The sequence below is a fragment of the Balaenoptera acutorostrata genome, chromosome 10 (assembly GCF_949987535.1).
Source record: "Balaenoptera acutorostrata chromosome 10, mBalAcu1.1, whole genome shotgun sequence".
NCBI classification, from domain to species: domain Eukaryota; kingdom Metazoa; phylum Chordata; class Mammalia; order Artiodactyla; family Balaenopteridae; genus Balaenoptera; species Balaenoptera acutorostrata.
In genome coordinates, this window is record NC_080073.1 from 66,556,270 (window position 1) to 66,574,826 (window position 18,557).

Below are 18,557 nucleotides of genomic sequence, written 5' to 3' on the forward strand. Positions count from 1 at the left end.
ACCCTCATGCCTCGCCGCCTCCACCACCAGCTATGATTCCAACCTCAACGCCTCCCGAGATGACAAGAAGAACAAGTTTGCTAGCACCATGGAGTTCGTGGAGGACTACCTCAACAACGTGGTCAGCGAGGCCGTGCCCTTTGCCAATGAGGAGAAGAACAAGCTCACCTTCGAGGTGGGCTGGGGCTCAGCAGTGTGCTGGCTTGCTCCCTCCTGGGTCTTGGTCACTCCCCAGGGTAGGGTGTGGGATATACGACCTCACTTCCCTCAGTGCCCCCTTCACTGCAGGGAGACCTCATAGACTGCTGGGAGGGAGGCTTCTCTCCTGACGCCCCGGAGAGGGCTGCCTCCCCCTCGTCCACTCACCACATCAGCCCAGGGCTGGGTCACGGGCCCCTGGCAGGAGCCACCCGCCACTTCTTGCATTTCTGCCCTGTCCTCCCCACAGTAGCCTCCTCTGCAGGCCTCTTCCTTGGTAACCCTCTGGGGTCAGGTTGCTCTTGTCTGGGACCCTTGGTTCCGTGTCCATGCGGCCCTGACATCCTAGAGCCTTTCCAGAGGAATCTGTCCCTCATTATACTCCCTGGGCTGGCCCCACCCCCACAAGACCACGCCCTCACGAGGCCCCACCCACCATGCTTTGGCCCTGCCCACACTCACCTCGGCCCCACCCCCTCTCCACAGGTGGTCAGCCTGGCGCACAACCTCATCTACTTTGGCTTCTACAGCTTCAGCGAGCTGCTGCGGCTCACACGCACTCTGCTGGGCATCATCGACTGCGTGCAGGCCCCCCCGGCCATGCTGCAAGTCTATGAGGACCCAGGCGGTGAGGCTTTGCTCCGCCGGGCCATCCGCTACCCACCCTAGCATTTCTGTCTCCTCTTACCTCTCCCATCGACCCTCCTGTGCATCCTGCCTCCTGGCTCTTCTGCCAGTGAGTGTCTTAGGCCCCAGTCTCCTCCAGCCTCAGCTGGACCAGAGAAGCCCCCTGCCCAGGCACTGTGGAGACGCTGGGGTCTGGGCGAGTTGCCTTCCTACATAGCCTGGTCTTGAGGGAGATAATGAGGCCCTGCGGGGGAGCTCCCAGTCAGATGGGGGGGACACACACTGCTATCAAGAGGAAGCAGCCCAGCCATCAGGGACACCCCCTGGTGGCATAAACTCATCCAAACAAAAAGTGCACGAAGGCTGACCCCTGGCCTTTAGTGCTCTCCACACAGTGTCCCCTGAGTCCCCCGTGCTCTGTAGCAGCTCTCGTGATTTCCCACATGAGAATTCTCACTGATCTCCCCACACAGTTCACCTTTGTCCTGGCTCTCCCTTCTTATGCCAGCTTTGGCTGAAAGCTCACCTCCCCCAGGAAGTCTTCCTGGGTTAGCCCTGCCCCTTCCTTAGGGTGGCTTTGCCCTGCAGCTGAGAGAGACAGAGTCAGACCAGGTGCCCCTGCTGTGTGTCCTCTGTGACCCCCTCCTGCTCCCGGCTCTGCAGGCAAGAACGTGCGGCGGTCCATCCAGGGAGTGGGGCACATGATGTCCACCATGGTGCTGAACCGCAAGCAGTCTGTCTTTGGCACCCCCAGCCTGCCTGCCGGCGCCGGTGCCCCTGAGCCGCTGGACAGAAGCAAGTTTGAGGAGAATGAGGACATTGTGGTGATGGAGACCAAACTGAAGATCCTGGAAATCTTGCAGGTGGCTGGGCCAGGAGCGTGGCGGGAGGTGTTAGGAACAGGGCAGGAGAACGGGGGGCAGGTATGGGGAGGTTGGTGAGGTGAACCCCCCTCAGATCATAGTATCTAGTGCTGGGAGGCTCCACAATGAGCCGTCTAGCCCAGTGGGTCTCAAAGTGTGGTCCTCCGACCAGCAGCGTCAGCCTCACCTGGGAACTTAGACATGCAGGTTCTTGGGCCCCGCCTGGGACTTATGGATCAGAGACACTGGAGGTGGGGCCTGTTGTCTGTGCAGTAACAAGCCCTCCTAGTGGTTCTGGTGTGTGCTGTCTCCTCATTGTACAGACGAGGGGAGGGAAAGGGGGAAGGGGACTTTTCTGCAGTCACACAGATTTTGAAGCAGAGCTAGAGATTTGAGAGCTTGTTTCCTGGTGGGGTGGACACAGTCATCCTTCTTCTGGGTGTCTTCTGGGTCTGAGACTCCTCAGCAGCACTTGGGGAAGGGGCTTTATAGGGTCCTGAGAAGGGATAAGGACCCTTGCTTTTGCTGTGCTTCCACCAGAGGATGGGAAGGGTAATGCAGTGATGTCCCTGGGGACCCAGTCTGGGCAGGGTCTGTTTAGGGGAGTCAGAAGAGGGGACTTCTAACTCATTCTGGGGGCTGGGGGCTTCCAGATCTGAGTCCTGGGTGTGGCCAGAGGCTCTGTGCCCCATGAGGACAGAGGATAGAGGCCAGTCAAGGGTGTCTGCAAACCCTGTGTCCTCATCCCCGACCCCGCCGTGACCTCTCCTGCTCCCCCATAGTCCTTGGTTCCCTCCTACTCCCAGGAACCCCAGAGTCTGTTTGGCAGAGTGGGATAGGAGGACAAGAGTCGGCCTTTGGACCTGGGGAGCTGCCTTTCCATCCCTGTCAGCGTCCAGCCTGGGAAAGAGGGACTGAGTGGGCTGCGAGGGGGGTCTCTGCCTCATTCTGAGAGGAGGTACCATCCACCATCACTGAGGCAGGAGCTGGGGAGAGGGCGCCCTGGACCTCCCTGGGAAGAGGAGTCTTTATTTATTTATTTATTTCTATTGAAGTATAGTTGGTTTACAACATTGTGTTAGATTCCTGCTGTACAGCAGGTGATTCAGTTATACATATATACACATTCTTTTTAAATATTCTTTTCTATTATGGTTTTTCACAGGGTATTGAATATAGTTCCCTGTGCTAAACAGTAGGACCTTGTTGTTTATCCATCCTGTGTATAATAGCTTATGTCTGCTCATCCCAAACTCCCAATCCTTCCCTCCCACACACCCCCCTTTCCCTTGGCAACCACAAGTCTGTTTTCTATGTCTGTGAGTGTGCTTCTGTTTCATAGGTAGGTTCATTTGTGTTGTATTTTAGATTCCACATATAAGTAATATTGTATGGTATTTGTCTTTCTCTGTTTGACTTACTTCACTTAGTATGATAATCTCCAGGTCCATCCATGTTGCTGCAAATGGCATTATTTCGTTCTTTTTAATGGCTGACTTATATTCCATTGTGTATACGTACCACATCTTCATTATCCATTCCTCTGTCAATGGCCATTTAGGTTGTTTCCGTGTCTTGGCTGTTGTGAATAGTACTGCTATGAACATAGGGGTACATGTATCTTTTTTTTTTTTTTTTTTAAAGTTTTTTTTTTTTTTTAATTTTTAATTTTTATTTTTTTAATGCTATTCTTGTCTGCTTACATTCTTTTTATGTATGTATGTATGGCTGTGTTGGATCTTCGTTTCTGTGCGAGGGCTTTCTCCAGTTGTGGCAAGCGGGGGCCACTCTTCATCGCGGTGCGCGGGCCTCTCACTATCGCGGCCTCTCGTTGCCGAGCACAGGCTCCAGACGCGCAGGCTCAGTAGTTGTGGCTCACGGGCCTAGTTGCTCCGCGGCATGTGGGATCTTCCCAGACCAGGGCTCGAACCCGTGTGCCCTGCATTGGCAGGCAGACTCTCAACCACTGCGCCACCAGGGAAGCCCTACATGTATCTTTTTGAATTGTATTTTTGTCCAGATAATATGCCAGGAGTGGGATTGCTGGATCATATGGCAGCTCTATTTTTAGTTTTCTGAGGAACCTCTGTACTGTTTTCCACGGTGGCTGCACCAGCGTGCCTTCCCTGGGGAGAGGAGTCTTGAGGTTGTTGGTTGTGTTGTCCCATAGGGTCCTGAGCATCCATGCTGAGCCTCCTGAGTGCTGGAACTCATTCGGGGTGGCCCCTCACTCTTCCTAGAGCGAGACTGGCCTCCTGACCTCAGACCGGTCCTCACCCCATCCTCTCCTCCTTCTCCAGTTCATCCTCAACGTCCGCCTGGATTACCGCATCTCATACCTGCTGTCCGTCTTCAAGAAGGAGTTTGTGGAGGTGTTTCCCATGCAGGACAACGGGGCTGATGGCACAGCCCCGGCCTTCGACTCCACCAGTGAGCCCCCACCCCGCCCTTCACCCTGACTTCATGCCGAGGCTGTGTGACTCGCCCAGGGGTACACAGCAGTGGGCTGCGGCCTGGGGTCACTTCGGGCCAGCTCCCCAGCCCTGCCCCCGTTTCCCAATCTGCAAGGGCCTTTCCTCTCCATTGTCTCATTTAATTGCCCCAATGAGGGCACGGGGCAGGGGTCATCCCCTCCATTTCCTAAATGGGGAAACTGAGGCCCATAGGGGGGCAGGGACTTGCCCAAGGCCACAGTTGATCAGAGGCTGAGCCAGACCAGCACCCCCAGCCCAGAACTCTGCTCGCCCCGGCAGGGCAGGGTGGCTGCTCTGGTCCCTGCCCCGGTTGGTTCCACCTCTGCCGCCAGAAGAGGCAGGCAGAGGGGCTGCCAACCAGCCAGTGTGGGGAAGAGGGTGGTTTGAGTGTCTCCCTGCTCCCTCTCCCCAGTGCTCCCCATCTTTCCTGTACATGGACCAGCCACTTGCCTTCATCTGCCCCCTCTTGCTCCCCACAGCCGCCAACATGAACCTGGACCGCATCGGGGAGCAGGCGGAGGCCATGTTTGGAGTGGGGTGAGGCCAGGGTTGAGGCTGGGGGTTGTGGATGGGGTTGGGTGGGTGATGCCAACACAGGCTTGAGACCCCTCCCCCCTCGGTTAATCCTCCTGCAGACCCTTACCAGGCTCTGGGGCGGGGGTGCCCTGGCTTTGCGCTCTGACCCTCCCTTGCCTGCCCAAGCCCAGTGATATCGGGACCACTTGGGCCCCACTGTCATCCTAGTCATCACCCTGCCTCCCCTCAGGGCAGTTGTGCCTTTGTGTGTCAGAACTTGGGCAGGCAGCTGGAGGGATGTCCCCGTGTCCCATAGCGGGGAGGGCAGCCTGCTCTTCAAAGGGCTGGAGCAGGGTGGGGAGGGTCACCCCAGGAGCTGGGGGATCTTAACTATTTCTGTGCCATTCCTTTGGCATCTGGTGAAGGCTTTGGCTCCCTTCTCAGAATGGCGTTTTCATTTTTTATTTTTTTTTATTTTTGGCTGCGCCGTGCGGGATCCTAATTTTCCGACCAGGGATTGAATCCGGGCCCACGGCAGTGAAAGTGCCGAGTCCTAACCACTGGACTACCAGGGAATTCCCAGAATGGCGTTTTTAAATTCATAAAATAGTGCACACAAAATTACAAAGGAAACCAATGGCATTGAGATGCAGTTATCAAAATACTGGAGAAAACAAATTTGAAGTGACAGTTATATATGTGTGCCTCTCTATTAGCACATTAAATAACGATCTGTGCCTGGGGTATAATCAGTACCATTACTCTGAAGTCGTGATGACTGTAAACGATATTTTGCAATTTCTATAGCAACTCTTAGGTGATGGGAAAACATCTGTGATTTTTTATTGGTGACAAAGTCACAGATACCGCTAATTTTTTCTCACTGAAGGAAACGCTACGTTTTGGTGAGAGGTTGGTGAAAAGAAAGATGGAGGTTTCCCCCCACCTCTGTTTACAGCCCCAGCCTCTAGCCACGAATCCCTTGGGGGTGTCTGTGGGTCCCCTGTGAAGAGTCCCTGCCTCAGCTGCTTAATCGAGGGGTGTTGTGTGGGACCTCAGGGGACACAGGGATCCCTGGGGTGCTCAGGGTGGCAGCTGTTTGCAAAGTGAGGAGGAAACATCAATATTTTTAGCCAGCGTGACATGGGGCACCACAGCTACCTAATGGGTGGCGGGGAGCCTGCTTGTCCCCTGGGCCCCAGGAAGGCGCCGACCATGCCCCCCATCACCCTCCTCCCCGCCCCCCCCCCCCGACAGGAGGACGAGCAGCATGCTGGAGGTGGACGACGAGGGTGGCCGCATGCTCCTGCGCGTGCTCATCCACCTCACCATGCACGACTACGCGCCCCTGGTCTCCGGGGCCCTGCAGCTGCTCTTCAAGCACTTCAGCCAGCGCCAGGAGGCCATGCACACCTTCGAGCAGGTGCTGGCTCCCCTGCCAGAGCGCCCGGCCCTTGGGGAGCAGGAGGAACCCCTGAGGCGGCTTCTCGGGAGCCAGCGGGCACCGAGCAGGCGGGCCACAGACTGGACGCTAGGGGGGGATGCAAGGACGGAGCAGCTCACAGCCCGGGGGCAGCTCGAGATGCCTCCCTCGGGTGTTTGGCTTTGCCGAGCTCCTTAAAGGGGGAGCTACGTCTTGGCCACCTCAGTCTCCTCTCAGCCTGGCTCCAGGCCTGTCATGTCTTAGGAGGTGGACAGCACTTTACAGATTGCACACTCTATCACGTGCACCTTTGCTAATAAGTGCTTTGAATCATGCCTAGCGCGCATTCAGCCTTCACCAAGGGGACTGGCTTTGTGATGTCGTGTGGTCTTGACCGCTCCCTGTGAGAGGGGAGTGGTATTTAATGAGTGAGCGCCGTGTATCAGGCACTGAGCACTGGGCTTGCATTCATGGAATTCTCCAAGCAGCCCCGACAGCGTGGTTTCTACTCTCATTCCTGTTTTACAGGTGGGAGAAATTGAGGCCCAGGGGGCTTTAGCTTTCTTCCCTTACCCACTGACCCAGAGCGGGTAAGGTGGGATCGGAGTCAGGGTTCAGTTCCCAGCATTCAGTGATGTCAGTATGCCTTGGCCCTGCCCTGTTCAGGTTTTGCGTGAACAACTAACAGGCCACAGCAGCACGTGACACGAGTCAGTGAATAACTGAAGCCAGATGATGACGCAGCTCATGACCGGGGGTGCAGGGAAGTCTGTGGCCATCAGGGAAGGCTTCCTGGAAGCAGTGGACTTAGAACAGAGCCATAAACTGAGTAGGATCTGGCTCAGTGGAGAGGAGCAGTTGTAGAGCGGAGATGCCAGGAGCACAGAGGCCGGGATAGTGCAGCGCCAGGAGTCTCTATGAGGCAGTGGACCTGGGGGTGCTCTCTCACCAGGCACGCCTGTCCTTGACCTTCAGGTGCAGCTGCTGATCTCAGCCCAGGACGTGGAGAACTACAAGGTGATCAAATCGGAGCTGGACCGGCTGCGGACCATGGTGGAGAAGTCGGAGCTGTGGGTGGACAAGAAGGGCAGCAGCAAGGGCGAGGAGGTGGAGGCAGGCGCCGCCAAAGACAAGAAGGAGGTGCGTGGGGTGTGGGAGTGGGGGCAGGGCCCCCGCGAGGGCTGGGCCTGGCTGACCCCGCTCCCTGTGCCCCCAGCGGCCCACGGACGAGGAGGGCTTTCTGCACCCGCCTGGGGAGAAGAGCAGTGAGAACTACCAGATCGTCAAGGGCGTGAGTGGCCAGGTCCTCGGGCGTGGGTCTGTGGGCCGGCCTCTGCCGCCTCCACTCCCCGCCGCCTTGGAAGATATCCTCCAGCTTTCCTTGAGTGTTGAAAACGACTCTGCCAAGGTCCAGATGGAATTATTTTAAAGCTGAAGGAACTTAATGAAATTCCATTTCACAGTCATGTTGTTCTGTTGGCTTTGATGGGTGGAATCGGGCTTTTAGTTCTTTCCTGCCTTGCTGCAGGGATCTGATTCAGCGGCCGTGGCCTCCTTCCCTCTTCCTGTCCCTGGTGTGAGCTGGGGCTTGGCTGTGGTCGGCTGAGGGGTGGGTCGGGCAGAAGGGAAGCTTGAGGAAGTGGGAAGGGGTCCTGGGCTCATCCTCCCCTCCCCCAGATCCTGGAGCGGCTGAACAAGATGTGTGGCGTCGGGGAGCAGATGAGGAAGAAACAGCAGCGGCTGCTCAAGAACATGGATGCCCACAAGGTCATGCTGGACCTGCTGCAGATCCCCTATGACAAGGTGACACCCGACTTCTGACCTCTGACTTCCCAGGGCAGCTTCACCCTGAACCCTGACCCAACCCAAGCCACACACTAACCCCTGATGCTGACCTAACCCGGCCTCTCCCTGAACTTTTACCTTGGCCTGCCCCTTTACCTTGGCCTGCCCCACATACCTTGACCCCTGAATCCAATCTTTGTGTCATCTTTTTTTTTTTTTTAAATTTTATTTATTTATTTATTTATTTATTTTTGGCTGTGCTGGGTCTTCGGTTCGTGCGAGGGCTTTCTCTAGTTGCGGCAAGTGGGGGCCACTCTTCATCGCGGTGCGGGGACCGCTCTTCATCGCGGTGCGCGGGCCTTTCACTATCGCGGCCCCTCCCGCCGCGGGGCACAGGCTCCAGACGCGCAGGCTCAGCAGCTGTGGCTCACGGGCCCAGTTGCTCCGTGGCATGTGGGATCTTCCCAGACCAGGGCTCGAACCCGTGTCTCCTGCATTAGCAGGCAGATTCTCAACCACTGCGCCACCAGGGAAGCCCCTTTGTGTCATCTTGACCTTTGACCTTCCACCCCTCATCCTAATCCACTTTGACCTTGAATTGACTCCAGTCTCACCCTGATTCTTGACTCTGACCCCAGCTTCTGTTTCCCTCTCTGGTCTAATCCTTATACTCTCAACATCATTTTAACCTTTGACCCTCAACTTCCTTACCCTGACCTATGTTTACCCTAATTTGACTCCAGTCTCTCCTTGGCCCATGACTTTGATTCTATACCCTAGCCTCACCCTGACTGTCCCCAAGCCCACCCTGGCCCCTACCTCCAGACATAGCCTCATCTCAACCATGGACCCCTCCCCTTGACTGATCTTGATCTTGATATTTCTCCAGCTTCAACCCACTCTTGACCCTGACACCCCCTCAGTGTTCACCTGACCCTGACCCGTTAGCCTTGCTCCCCGACTCCGGCCTCATCTCAGCCTCTGACCCTCAGTCTCTCACACATTTCCATATCCTGACCCACCTTGAACCTGGCCACCTTGGGGTCCCAATCCTGAGCCCTGACCCACCCCCACACCTGTCTGCGCTCTGGCCCCAGACCCGGCCTGGCCTTCACCCTGTGGCGGCCCCGGCACCCTCTCCCCTCCTGTCTGCATCCAGGGTGATGCCAAGATGATGGAGATCCTGCGCTACACACACCAGTTCCTGCAGAAGTTCTGTGCTGGGAACACCGGCAACCAGGCCCTGCTGCACAAGCACCTGCACCTCTTCCTCACGCCAGGGGTGAGGGCACGGGGCGCGGGGCTCCGGGGCAGGGCGGGGCTGCGCGATCCCCCTCTCTGATGGACGCCCTGCCCGCCTGCAGCTGCTGGAGGCGGAGACCATGCAGCACATCTTCCTGAACAACTATCAGCTGTGCTCCGAGATCGGCGAGCCCGTGTTGCAGCACTTCGTGCACCTGCTGGCCACCCACGGGCGCCATGTGCAGTACCTGGACTTCCTGCACACCGTCATCAAGGCCGAGGGCAAGTACGTCAAGAAGTGCCAGGACATGATCATGACCGAGGTGAGGGCGGCCGAGGGGTGCTTGGGGAACTCGGGCAGCGGGCAGGCGGGACCCAGACTTGGAGGAGTCAGACAGTGGGTCATAGAGGGGCCCTGGGGTGCTGGGCTGTGGAGGGGACTTGGGGGAGAACTGAGGATACAGAGGCTGGTCTAGCAGAACTTGGGCTGCGGCCTAACAGGACTCAAGCAAGGCCCAGGAGAAATTAGGCGCCTTGTAGAACTCAGATAACGGGCCTGAGAGAACTCAAACACTCATTTCTTCATTTATCATTTATTGTTGTCTATCTACAAATCATGAGGCACCTGCTATGTACCAAGGACCATGTAGCCCTGGAGGAAATCAGTCAAATGAAAGCTCCGAGGGCAGTGTGCCCGGGGGGACAGGGATCACAGCTTTTGTGCTCATTGCTAGGGCCCCAGGGTCTGGCACATAGTAGGTACTCAGTGAACAAGTGAAGGGGTGAAGGGCTGAATCTGAATCTGGAACAGACATGTTCTCTGCTCTGGAGCATCTCACAGGGTGGGGAGGAGCAGGGAGAGAAAGGAGCAAACACTCAAGTGAAATGAGGGACTTATCAATGAGACGTCGTGTCTGGAAGTGCTGTGCAGTGTTAATTATTAATTGCTATTATTATATTACCGTGACTAACCTAATCGCCGACACCAGAGGGATGCAGTGTATGCTCCTCAAGGGTTTAAACTACAGCTATGGGAGCACAGTGGAGAGAGAGGGTGGGATTACAAAGGACTTCCTGGAGGAGGCGCCTCTGAGACAAGCCCAAGTGGGCTTTTTTTCCTTAGAGGAGGGGGGACTTCCTGAGTCTGGGGTTCGGTGTCCTAGCTAACAGCAGAGGGCCTGAGACATCAGCCTGGGGCCCCAAGGGCCAGGGAACCCCAAAAACTCAAGCAGGGGAGGGTTTTCCTGAGTGTCGGGTGAGGGCTGGAGTCAGAGTCCCAGAGTCCCAGTCTCCCCCTGGGAAGCACAGGAGAGGGCTGGGGCCCCGAGCCTGCTGGACTGAGGGGGTCTGATGTGCCCCCTCCCACCCACAGCTGACCAACGCAGGTGACGACGTGGTCGTGTTCTACAACGACAAGGCCTCGCTGGCCCACCTGCTGGACATGATGAAGACTGCCCGGGACGGCGTGGAGGACCACAGCCCCCTCATGTACCACATTTCCCTGGTGGACCTGCTGGCCGCCTGCGCCGAGGGCAAGAACGTGTACACCGAGATCAAGTGCACGTCCCTGCTGCCCCTGGAGGATGTGGTGTCTGTGGTGACGCACGAGGACTGCATCACCGAGGTGGGGCCTTTGTGCACATGGGGATCCCGGGGGCTGGGGGAGGGTGCGGGGGTGGGGAGCCAGCCCCTCAGCCCTGCTGGGTGGGGCAGGGGGAGGGAGGGAGGGAAAGTGGGGGAACTGGACAGGGCTTGGGAGGTGGGGAGGTGATGGGGACTCAGGCAGAGAAGCAAGGGGAGGGTCGGGAGGAATCAGGGAAGCGCAGAGAGGGAGACCCGGCTCGTGCCCTGACCTCCCGGCCCCGCCTGCCCAGGTGAAAATGGCCTACGTGAACTTTGTGAACCACTGCTACGTGGACACGGAGGTGGAGATGAAGGAGATCTATACCAGCAACCACATCTGGACACTCTTTGAGAACTTCACCCTGGACATGGCTCGGGTCCGTGCCTGTCGGGGTGTGGGCGGGCAGGCAGACCATGGCGGGGGGGCAGCGGCCTTCCAGGGGGTGGGAGTGGAGGGGCCCCCAGGCATCAGTCTCTCCTACCCCAGGTCTGCAGTAAGCGTGAGAAGCGCCTGTCTGACCCCACCCTGGAGAAGTATGTGCTGACCGTCGTCCTAGACACCATCAACGCCTTCTTCAGCTCCCCGTTCTCTGAGAACAGCACCTCCCTGCAGGTGAGCTCCAGCTGCTGGCGGCTTCTGTGCGGGCGGGGGTGGGCGGGAGTCAGAATATATATATTCATATTTGTTTGTAGCTTATAAAGATACAACAGAAGAATATAAACGTGTATTAGTTATCAATGCTGTGTAGCAAATTATCCCCAAATATAGCAGTTTAAAACCGCAAACGTTTATTATGTCACAGTTTCAGTGGGTCGGGAATTACAGTGGAAATTACCATAGAACAGGAATTCCTAAATTCACTTGGTACAATGGGTCCCAGGGTGGCCGGGGACACCTGGCAGCCCTTATGCACTGAAGACAAAGTGTGACGATTACTGCAGTGGATGGCAGAGCCGAAGCAGGAGAATCTGATGCACAGAATCATCAGTGTTGGCTAGTTGGTCATGGTGTCCCTAGAACTGAAAGAGGTAGACAGTCTTCTTAAAGCCTTTCTTATCCGTAGAGGCAGAAGAGCTCTAGGCTGTGAACAGGTGTTGGACTTGAATCCCTGAGAGTCACAGCCCCTCAATCCCCAAATTCCCAGACTTGAGCAAGGTCACAGCCCAGAGCCCCTTGAAAGGAAGAGACCCATGTTCCCTTGAGGAAGGACCCTGCTACACCACCTAATTCATAAAGAAACACTGGAAGGACACACAAGAAACCAGTCAAAGGGCTGCCTATAGGTAGAGGGACTGAGGGTGGAGCGGGGATAGTGCTTCTGAGCGAAAAAATACTGGGTCCCACCCTCCCAGCCAGGATGGGCTTGTTTTGACACATATGTGTTTGGGCCCTGGGACCCCTTTGGGACTCTGGTGATGTGTATCAGCTTTCCCCACCTCTCATTAGCCACAGGGTAGAGCATGGGAGAATGGGGGTGACGGGGTCAAGACTTCTTTCTTTCTTAAAAGATTTTATTTATTTATTTATTTATTTTTTGGCTGTGTTGGGTCTTAGTAGCAGCACTCGGGATCTTCTTTGAGGCGTGTGGGATTTTTCGTGGTGGCGCGTAGCCTTCTCTCTAGTTGTGGCATGCAGGTTTTCCCTTCTCTAGTTGTGGCGCACAGGTTCCAGAGCACGTGGGCTCTGTAATTTGTGGCACGCAGTCTCTCTGGTTGAGGCACACGAGCTCAGTAGTTGTGGCACGCGGGCTTAGTTGTCCTGAAGCACGTGGGATTTTAGTTCCCTGACCAGGGATTGAACCCGCGTCCCCTGCATTGTAAGGCAGATTCTTTACCACTGGACCACCAGGGAAGTCCCAAGACTCCTTGAAGTATTCTTTCTTATAACCTTTTGGTTTTTGTACCATGTAAATATATCCCCTTTCCACAATATTAATTTATTTGAAATTTTTTTAAAGGAAGAAAAGGGTCAGCAATAGGGTTATAAGCCCCAGGCCTGGACCTCGGGGAGTTCTCACAGGGCTGCCATGTATAGTTGCGCAGGTTGTGCACTGCTGAGAGGAAAGGGGGTGCCTTTTTCCAACTGGCACAAAAGCCCGTGGTAGCTATTGGAGGCCTTATCCCTCCGCCCACACCCAGACTCAGTAGGCTCTGGTCACCGGCCTGGGGCCGCCCAGGGTGGAATGTGGGCCGGGCTGCAGCAGTCGCGTTGCCTTTTGCAGACACACCAGACGATCGTGGTGCAGCTGCTGCAGTCCACCACACGGCTGCTTGAGTGTCCGTGGCTGCAGCAGCAGCACAAGGGTTCCGTGGAGGCCTGCATCCGGACCCTCGCCATGGTGGGTGAGTGTGCCGGGGCGCTGGCCAGCCCCTTCCCTCCCCTTCTCTCTCCTCCCCGGGGATGTCCGCCCTCACAGTAAACACCTTATCCCGAAGCTCGCCCGTCAGCTGCTCCTAGGTGATGCTCAGTAAGTCCTTCTTGGTAGACACTTGGCAATTGAGAAAGGCTGTTTTCTCCTCTGAGTCAGTTCCCCGGAGGGGAGTGCTGAGTGGCATGCCCCGAGCAGAGTTTCTTGGGCTTACAAATGGTCTCAGGCAGGAGGGAGGCTGTAGATTGTTAGGGAGAGTTAGGGAAGGGGAGAGGGGAGGCGGGAGAGTGGAGGGGGGAGGGGTCAGAGTGGAGCTAGGGTGGAAACGAAGAGGCAAAAATTCCCTCTTTTTACCCTAAAAAGGGAAGAGGGCACCTCAGTTCAAGTGGGGGCCAGGGTGGGGGCCCCTGCACCCCAGGCCCTGTCCCCCAGTGTGACAGCCCCTGAGCCTGGCCCCTCTGGCTGAGCCCTCACCCCCCACCAGCGCCCCGTCCCCTCTCCCCTCAGCCAAGGGCCGGGCCATCTCGCTGCCCATGGACCTGGATGCCCACATCAGCTCACTGCTCAGCAGTGGTGCCAGCTGTGCAGTTGCCGCCCAGTGGAACGTCTCCAACTACAAGACGGCCCCGCGGGCCTTCCCCCGCGTCACGCCCACCCCCAACCAGTGGGACTACAAGAACATCATTGAGAAGCTGCAGGTGGGCGTGGGGCTGGGGAGTGTCCCTCCCGTGCTGCCCACGCTCCCCGGGAAGGGGCTGGTCAGCTCGTCCACTCCTGGGGGCTGCTAGGGGCAGGGGACTGAGGGGCACCATTCCAGGGTTGGTGCTCGTGAAGGGGGCCGGTACACCCCTCGCTCCCAACAGCACCTTCGTGTTTAGAGAACACACTCTGTCCACTGTCTCATTGGCCTCTAGAGAGGGTGTTGTGAGTTACTATCCCCATGTGGCAGAAAATCGAGGCCCAGAGGGGACAAAGGGTTTGCCCAAGGTCACACAGAGCTAGAGAAGGGGCTGGGAGGAAAGCCAGGGTATGCCCAGGGGCTCTGAGCAGACAGACATCACGCTCTGTCCGGGGTGGCTCTGTGGGCCCAGGGCCCCTCAGGCAGGCACAGGCCAATCCGTGGGGCGCTTTGGCGTTGGGGTGGGGGGAACGGCAGTCACGCCCTGGTCATCCCTTGGGCCTGGGTGGCCTGCACCTCGCCCAGCGGTGACCCTGCCCTCCCCACGCCACCCACCCCAGGACATCATCACGGCCCTGGAGGAGCGGTTGAAGCCCCTAGTGCAGGCCGAGCTGTCCGTACTGGTGGACGTCCTGCACTGGCCCGAGTTGCTCTTCCTGGAGGGCAGTGAGGCCCACCAGCGCTGTGAGAGTGGAGGCTTCCTGTCCAAGTGAGTGGGATGCGGGACCGGGGCACGGGCTCGGCAGGGGCACAGCGGCCCAGGACGGGGAAAGCCCATGGGGTCAGAGGGCCGTGGTCAGGGACAGCAGCTGGAGGGGGGAGGGGGCCGCCCCAAGTGTGCCCTCCTTCCCCGCCGGCCAGGCTGATCCAGCACACCAAGGACCTCATGGAGTCGGAGGAGAAGCTGTGCGTCAAGGTGCTGAGGACGCTGCAGCAAATGCTGCTTAAGAAGACCAAGTACGGGGACCGGGTGAGTGCCCAGGTGGGCTGGATGCCGGGCGGGCTTGTCCACGAGGTCCAGGGGCTCAGGACCAGGACCGCTGGGCTGGGGGGGTAGAGGGTGAAATGGGCCACTGTAGGCCTTGCTCCCTTCCCTGCAGGGCAACCAGCTGCGCAAAATGCTGCTGCAAAACTACCTCCAGAACCGGAAGTCCAGCTCGCGGGGGGACCTTCCAGACCCCATGGGCACCGGTCAGTACCGCGTCTCCCCTGCTTTGCCTCCGGGAGGCCCATTCGCTCTGGGCCCTTCCTTCCCCTCCCTCCACCTGCTCCCCCTTAAGCGAGTTTGCCCACTCCAGGCCTGGATCAAGACTGGTCAGCGATCGCAGCCACCCAGTGCCGGCTGGACAAGGAGGGGGCCACCAAGCTGGTGTGTGACCTCATCACCAGCACCAAGAACGAGAAGATCTTCCAGGAGAGCATTGGCCTGGCCATCCGCCTGCTGGATGGTGGCAATACCGAGATCCAGGTGTGGAGGGGGGCGGGGCTGCGGGGGGCTCACCTCCTTGGGTGGTGCCCCCTGCTCAGGAGGGGGACAGTGTGCCAGTCCCCAGGCCACGGGGGTGGGGCTGCGGGGCTGGGTGCCGGCGGCCAGTGCGAGTCCGGCTACTCGTGGGAGGCTCTGCCTCCTGTATCTGCCCCCGTGTCACGTGGCCCTTTTCTATCTCGCACCCCCGCCCTGCTCCAGCCGGGCCTGGGCCTGTCACCCATCATCCCGCCCCCTATTAGTCCACCATTCTTGCCTCTCAGCCTCTGCTCAGGTCTCCTTCCCTCCTCTTCCACATCCTCAGCCTTTGGTGTCCAAGTAAAGGCCTACTGTCTCCAAAAGCCCTCTCTGATTATTTTATCTCCATTCATTTATTCATTCATTCATTCTTCCCGTAAATCTGCATTTAGTGAGTGCCTTCTATGTGCCTGGCAGTGTTCTAGGCGCTAAGGATTCAGCAGTGAAGGAAAGAGACAAAACCCATGTTCTCTTGGTACTCATATCCTAGTGGGGACAACCGTCCCTAACTGCAATCCCTACGTAATACGGAGAGCATGCTGGATGGTGATAATTCAGGCAGGGGGCTTCAGGAGTTCTGGGCCAGGGGTATCTTAGAAGGAGTGATGGGGAAGGCCCCTGAGAGGGGACCGTTTGAATGAGGACCCGGAAGTGAGCACGTGGAAAGGTGGGACAGGGTGCACGGGGCAGAGCTGGCAGCAGAAGGCCGTGAAGGGGAAGTGGCTGATGTGGCTGGAGGGGGTGGAGGAGGGGTGAGTGGTAGAAGCTGGGGTCAGGGAGGTGGCAGGTCATCACGTGGCCTCGTGGGCACTGTGGGCCCAGGCCTGCCCCTGGGGAAGATTCAGGGTTTTGAGCAGAGGAGGGACGTGACTTAGACTTCAGAGAGACCCCTCTAGCTGCTGTGTGGGGAACTGACGGAAGGTCAAGGGCAGATGCAGGTGGGTAGGAAGCTACTGCAGGCCTCCAGCATCACCGTCACTGGCCCTTCCTCCTCCACCTCTGCTGGTCCTGACTGCCCCCCACCCCAGCCTTAGGTGCAGGGCACAGGGGCGTCTCTGTCTCCGCCACCTTGTCCCTGCAGCACAGGATGGAGCCCCCCGGGTCTTGCCGAGGGCTGCTTAGAGCCAGACCTGGTGCTGTCCACCTGCAGAAATCCTTCTACAACCTGATGACGAGCGACAAGAAGTCAGAGCGCTTCTTCAAGGTCCTGCACGACCGCATGAAGCGGGCCCAGCAGGAGACCAAGTCCACGGTGGCCGTCAACATGAGCGACCTGGGCAGCCAGCCGCGCGAGGGCCGGGAGCCAGCAGACCCCACTGCGAAAGGTCAGGCTCAGAGGGTGCAGGATGAGTGGGGTCACGGGCCCCAGGGATGAGGACGTGGGCACAAGGCAAGGTGGGCAGGCTGGGGACTGAGGGTGGGAACGGAGGGTGAGGGTGAGGGTCTGGCTGCTCCCAGCAGCCCCAGCCTAACCAGGCCTCACCCTGCAGGCCGCGTGGCCTCCTTCTGGATGCCCAGCTCCTCATCCCGCTATTCGCTGGGCCCCAGCCTGCGCCAGGGGCACGAGGTGAGCGAGCGCGTGCAGAGCAACGAGATGGGCACGTCCGTGCTCATCATGCAGCCCATCCTGCGCTTTCTGCAGCTGCTGTGCGAGAACCACAACCGGGACCTGCAGGTGAGGCCCTGCCCCACCTGACCCCCCCTCCCCGTTCCCGGCCCTGCCTCCCAACACCTGCCCCGCCTCCCCGGGCCTGCCCCACCTCCCGACCCCGCCCATACTCCGTGCCCTGCATCCGGCCTGGGCACCACTGCTCTGAGGCCAGCAAGGCCCCCACCCCTGCAGCCTGCAGCATCCCGGTCCCCAGGCGGGCCCCTCCCTCCCTGCTGCAGCGGTGCCACGCCCCCCTCCTCCTGTGCTCTTCAGAACTTCCTGCGCTGCCAGAACAACAAGACCAACTACAACCTGGTGTGCGAGACTCTGCAGTTCCTGGACATCATGTGCGGCAGCACCACGGGCGGTCTTGGGCTGCTGGGGCTCTACATCAACGAGGACAACGTGGGCCTTGTCATCCAGACCCTGGAGACCCTCACCGAGTATTGCCAGGGCCCCTGCCACGAGAACCAGGTGAGCTGTCGGAGCGGCGCATGGCAGCGTGGACATGGGGGAGGATGGAGCAGGCCGGGCAGGAGACAGACCGAGGCCCCTGGAGCTGCCACGATTCTGAGGGGGCCCAGGCCCCGTGTCACCCCCCACCCCTGCCTCCCGCCAGACCTGCATCGTGACGCACGAGTCCAATGGCATAGACATCATCACCGCGCTGATTCTCAATGACATCAGTCCCCTGTGCAAGTACCGTATGGACCTGGTGCTGCAACTCAAGGTGGGGCCCTTGGCAGCCCACGTGAGCATGCGTGGGTGTGCATGTGATGCGTGTGTTGAGTGTACATGCTGGTGTGTGTGATGTTAGCATTGTGTGTGTGTGTGCGGTGTGGGCATCACGTGTGCAATCATGGGTGACGTGCAGGTGTGTGATGTGTGCATGTTTGTACACACAAGTGCTTGTGTGAGCAAACGTGTTGGATGTACACTTGCTCTAGAAGCAGACATGTTCTGGGTTTATCCAAGGGCCTCCTGTGTCCGTGTGTGCTGTCTGGGGGGTGCACAGGGTGGGGGAAGGTGGCCTGTGGGTGGACTGGATATGCAGCACCCTGCTCACAGCAAGCCCTGGGGGTAAGTGGGGAACAAGAAGACCACGGGACTTACGGGCCAAGAGAGGCTGTTACGGAGTCAGTGGAGGGGGTGGCGGGGGCCCTCAGACTGTGGCCTGTCCCTCCCTCCTCTCCCCCAGGACAACGCCTCCAAGCTGCTCCTGGCTCTGATGGAGAGCCGGCACGACAGTGAAAACGCCGAGCGCATCCTCATCAGCCTGCGGCCCCAGGAGCTGGTGAGGCTGGGCTGGCGGTCAGGTGGGGAGGCGGACCAGGTGGGATGTGCGGGGCTGGGGATCAGAGCCCAGCCCGCCCTACGCCCCAGGAAGAGGGCATTCAGCAGCCCCTGCCCCGGCAGGTGGACGTCATCAAGAAGGCCTACCTGCAGGAGGAGGAGCGTGAGAACTCGGAAGTGAGCCCACGTGAAGTGGGCCACAACATCTACATCCTGGCGCTGCAGGTACCGGCCCCACCCCACGGCCCTGCCCTAGCGGCCACGCCCCCACCGGCGACCCCGACCCAGTGACTCTGCGCTGCCATCTCAC

At 58.4% G+C, this 18,557-nt stretch overlaps 1 protein-coding gene across 4 annotated transcripts in view; it reads left to right on the forward strand.

Annotated features, from left to right (window-relative positions):
- The window catches only part of ITPR3 (inositol 1,4,5-trisphosphate receptor type 3), a 67,171-nt gene that overhangs the window by 38,862 nt on the left and 9,752 nt on the right, over positions 1-18,557 (forward strand). For 2 of the 4 annotated variants that reach the window (XM_057554339.1, XM_057554342.1), the window contains 26 exons: positions 31-175; positions 685-826; positions 1,489-1,688; positions 3,989-4,118; positions 4,642-4,699; positions 5,936-6,101; positions 7,077-7,241; positions 7,318-7,392; positions 7,779-7,904; positions 9,046-9,168; positions 9,251-9,451; positions 10,501-10,752; positions 11,003-11,128; positions 11,239-11,364; positions 12,974-13,094; positions 13,628-13,818; positions 14,360-14,508; positions 14,661-14,769; positions 14,879-14,990; positions 15,098-15,267; positions 16,454-16,628; positions 16,794-16,978; positions 17,228-17,428; positions 17,574-17,684; positions 18,153-18,248; positions 18,371-18,472. In XM_057554339.1, the coding sequence (XP_057410322.1) occupies positions 31-175; positions 685-826; positions 1,489-1,688; positions 3,989-4,118; positions 4,642-4,699; positions 5,936-6,101; positions 7,077-7,241; positions 7,318-7,392; positions 7,779-7,904; positions 9,046-9,168; positions 9,251-9,451; positions 10,501-10,752; positions 11,003-11,128; positions 11,239-11,364; positions 12,974-13,094; positions 13,628-13,818; positions 14,360-14,508; positions 14,661-14,769; positions 14,879-14,990; positions 15,098-15,267; positions 16,454-16,628; positions 16,794-16,978; positions 17,228-17,428; positions 17,574-17,684; positions 18,153-18,248; positions 18,371-18,472 (3,757 nt within the window). The remainder of the gene's footprint in view (positions 1-30; positions 176-684; positions 827-1,488; positions 1,689-3,988; positions 4,119-4,641; positions 4,700-5,935; positions 6,102-7,076; positions 7,242-7,317; positions 7,393-7,778; positions 7,905-9,045; positions 9,169-9,250; positions 9,452-10,500; positions 10,753-11,002; positions 11,129-11,238; positions 11,365-12,973; positions 13,095-13,627; positions 13,819-14,359; positions 14,509-14,660; positions 14,770-14,878; positions 14,991-15,097; positions 15,268-16,453; positions 16,629-16,793; positions 16,979-17,227; positions 17,429-17,573; positions 17,685-18,152; positions 18,249-18,370; positions 18,473-18,557) is intronic. The other 2 variants (XM_057554340.1, XM_057554341.1) reach the window with 2 other exon arrangements.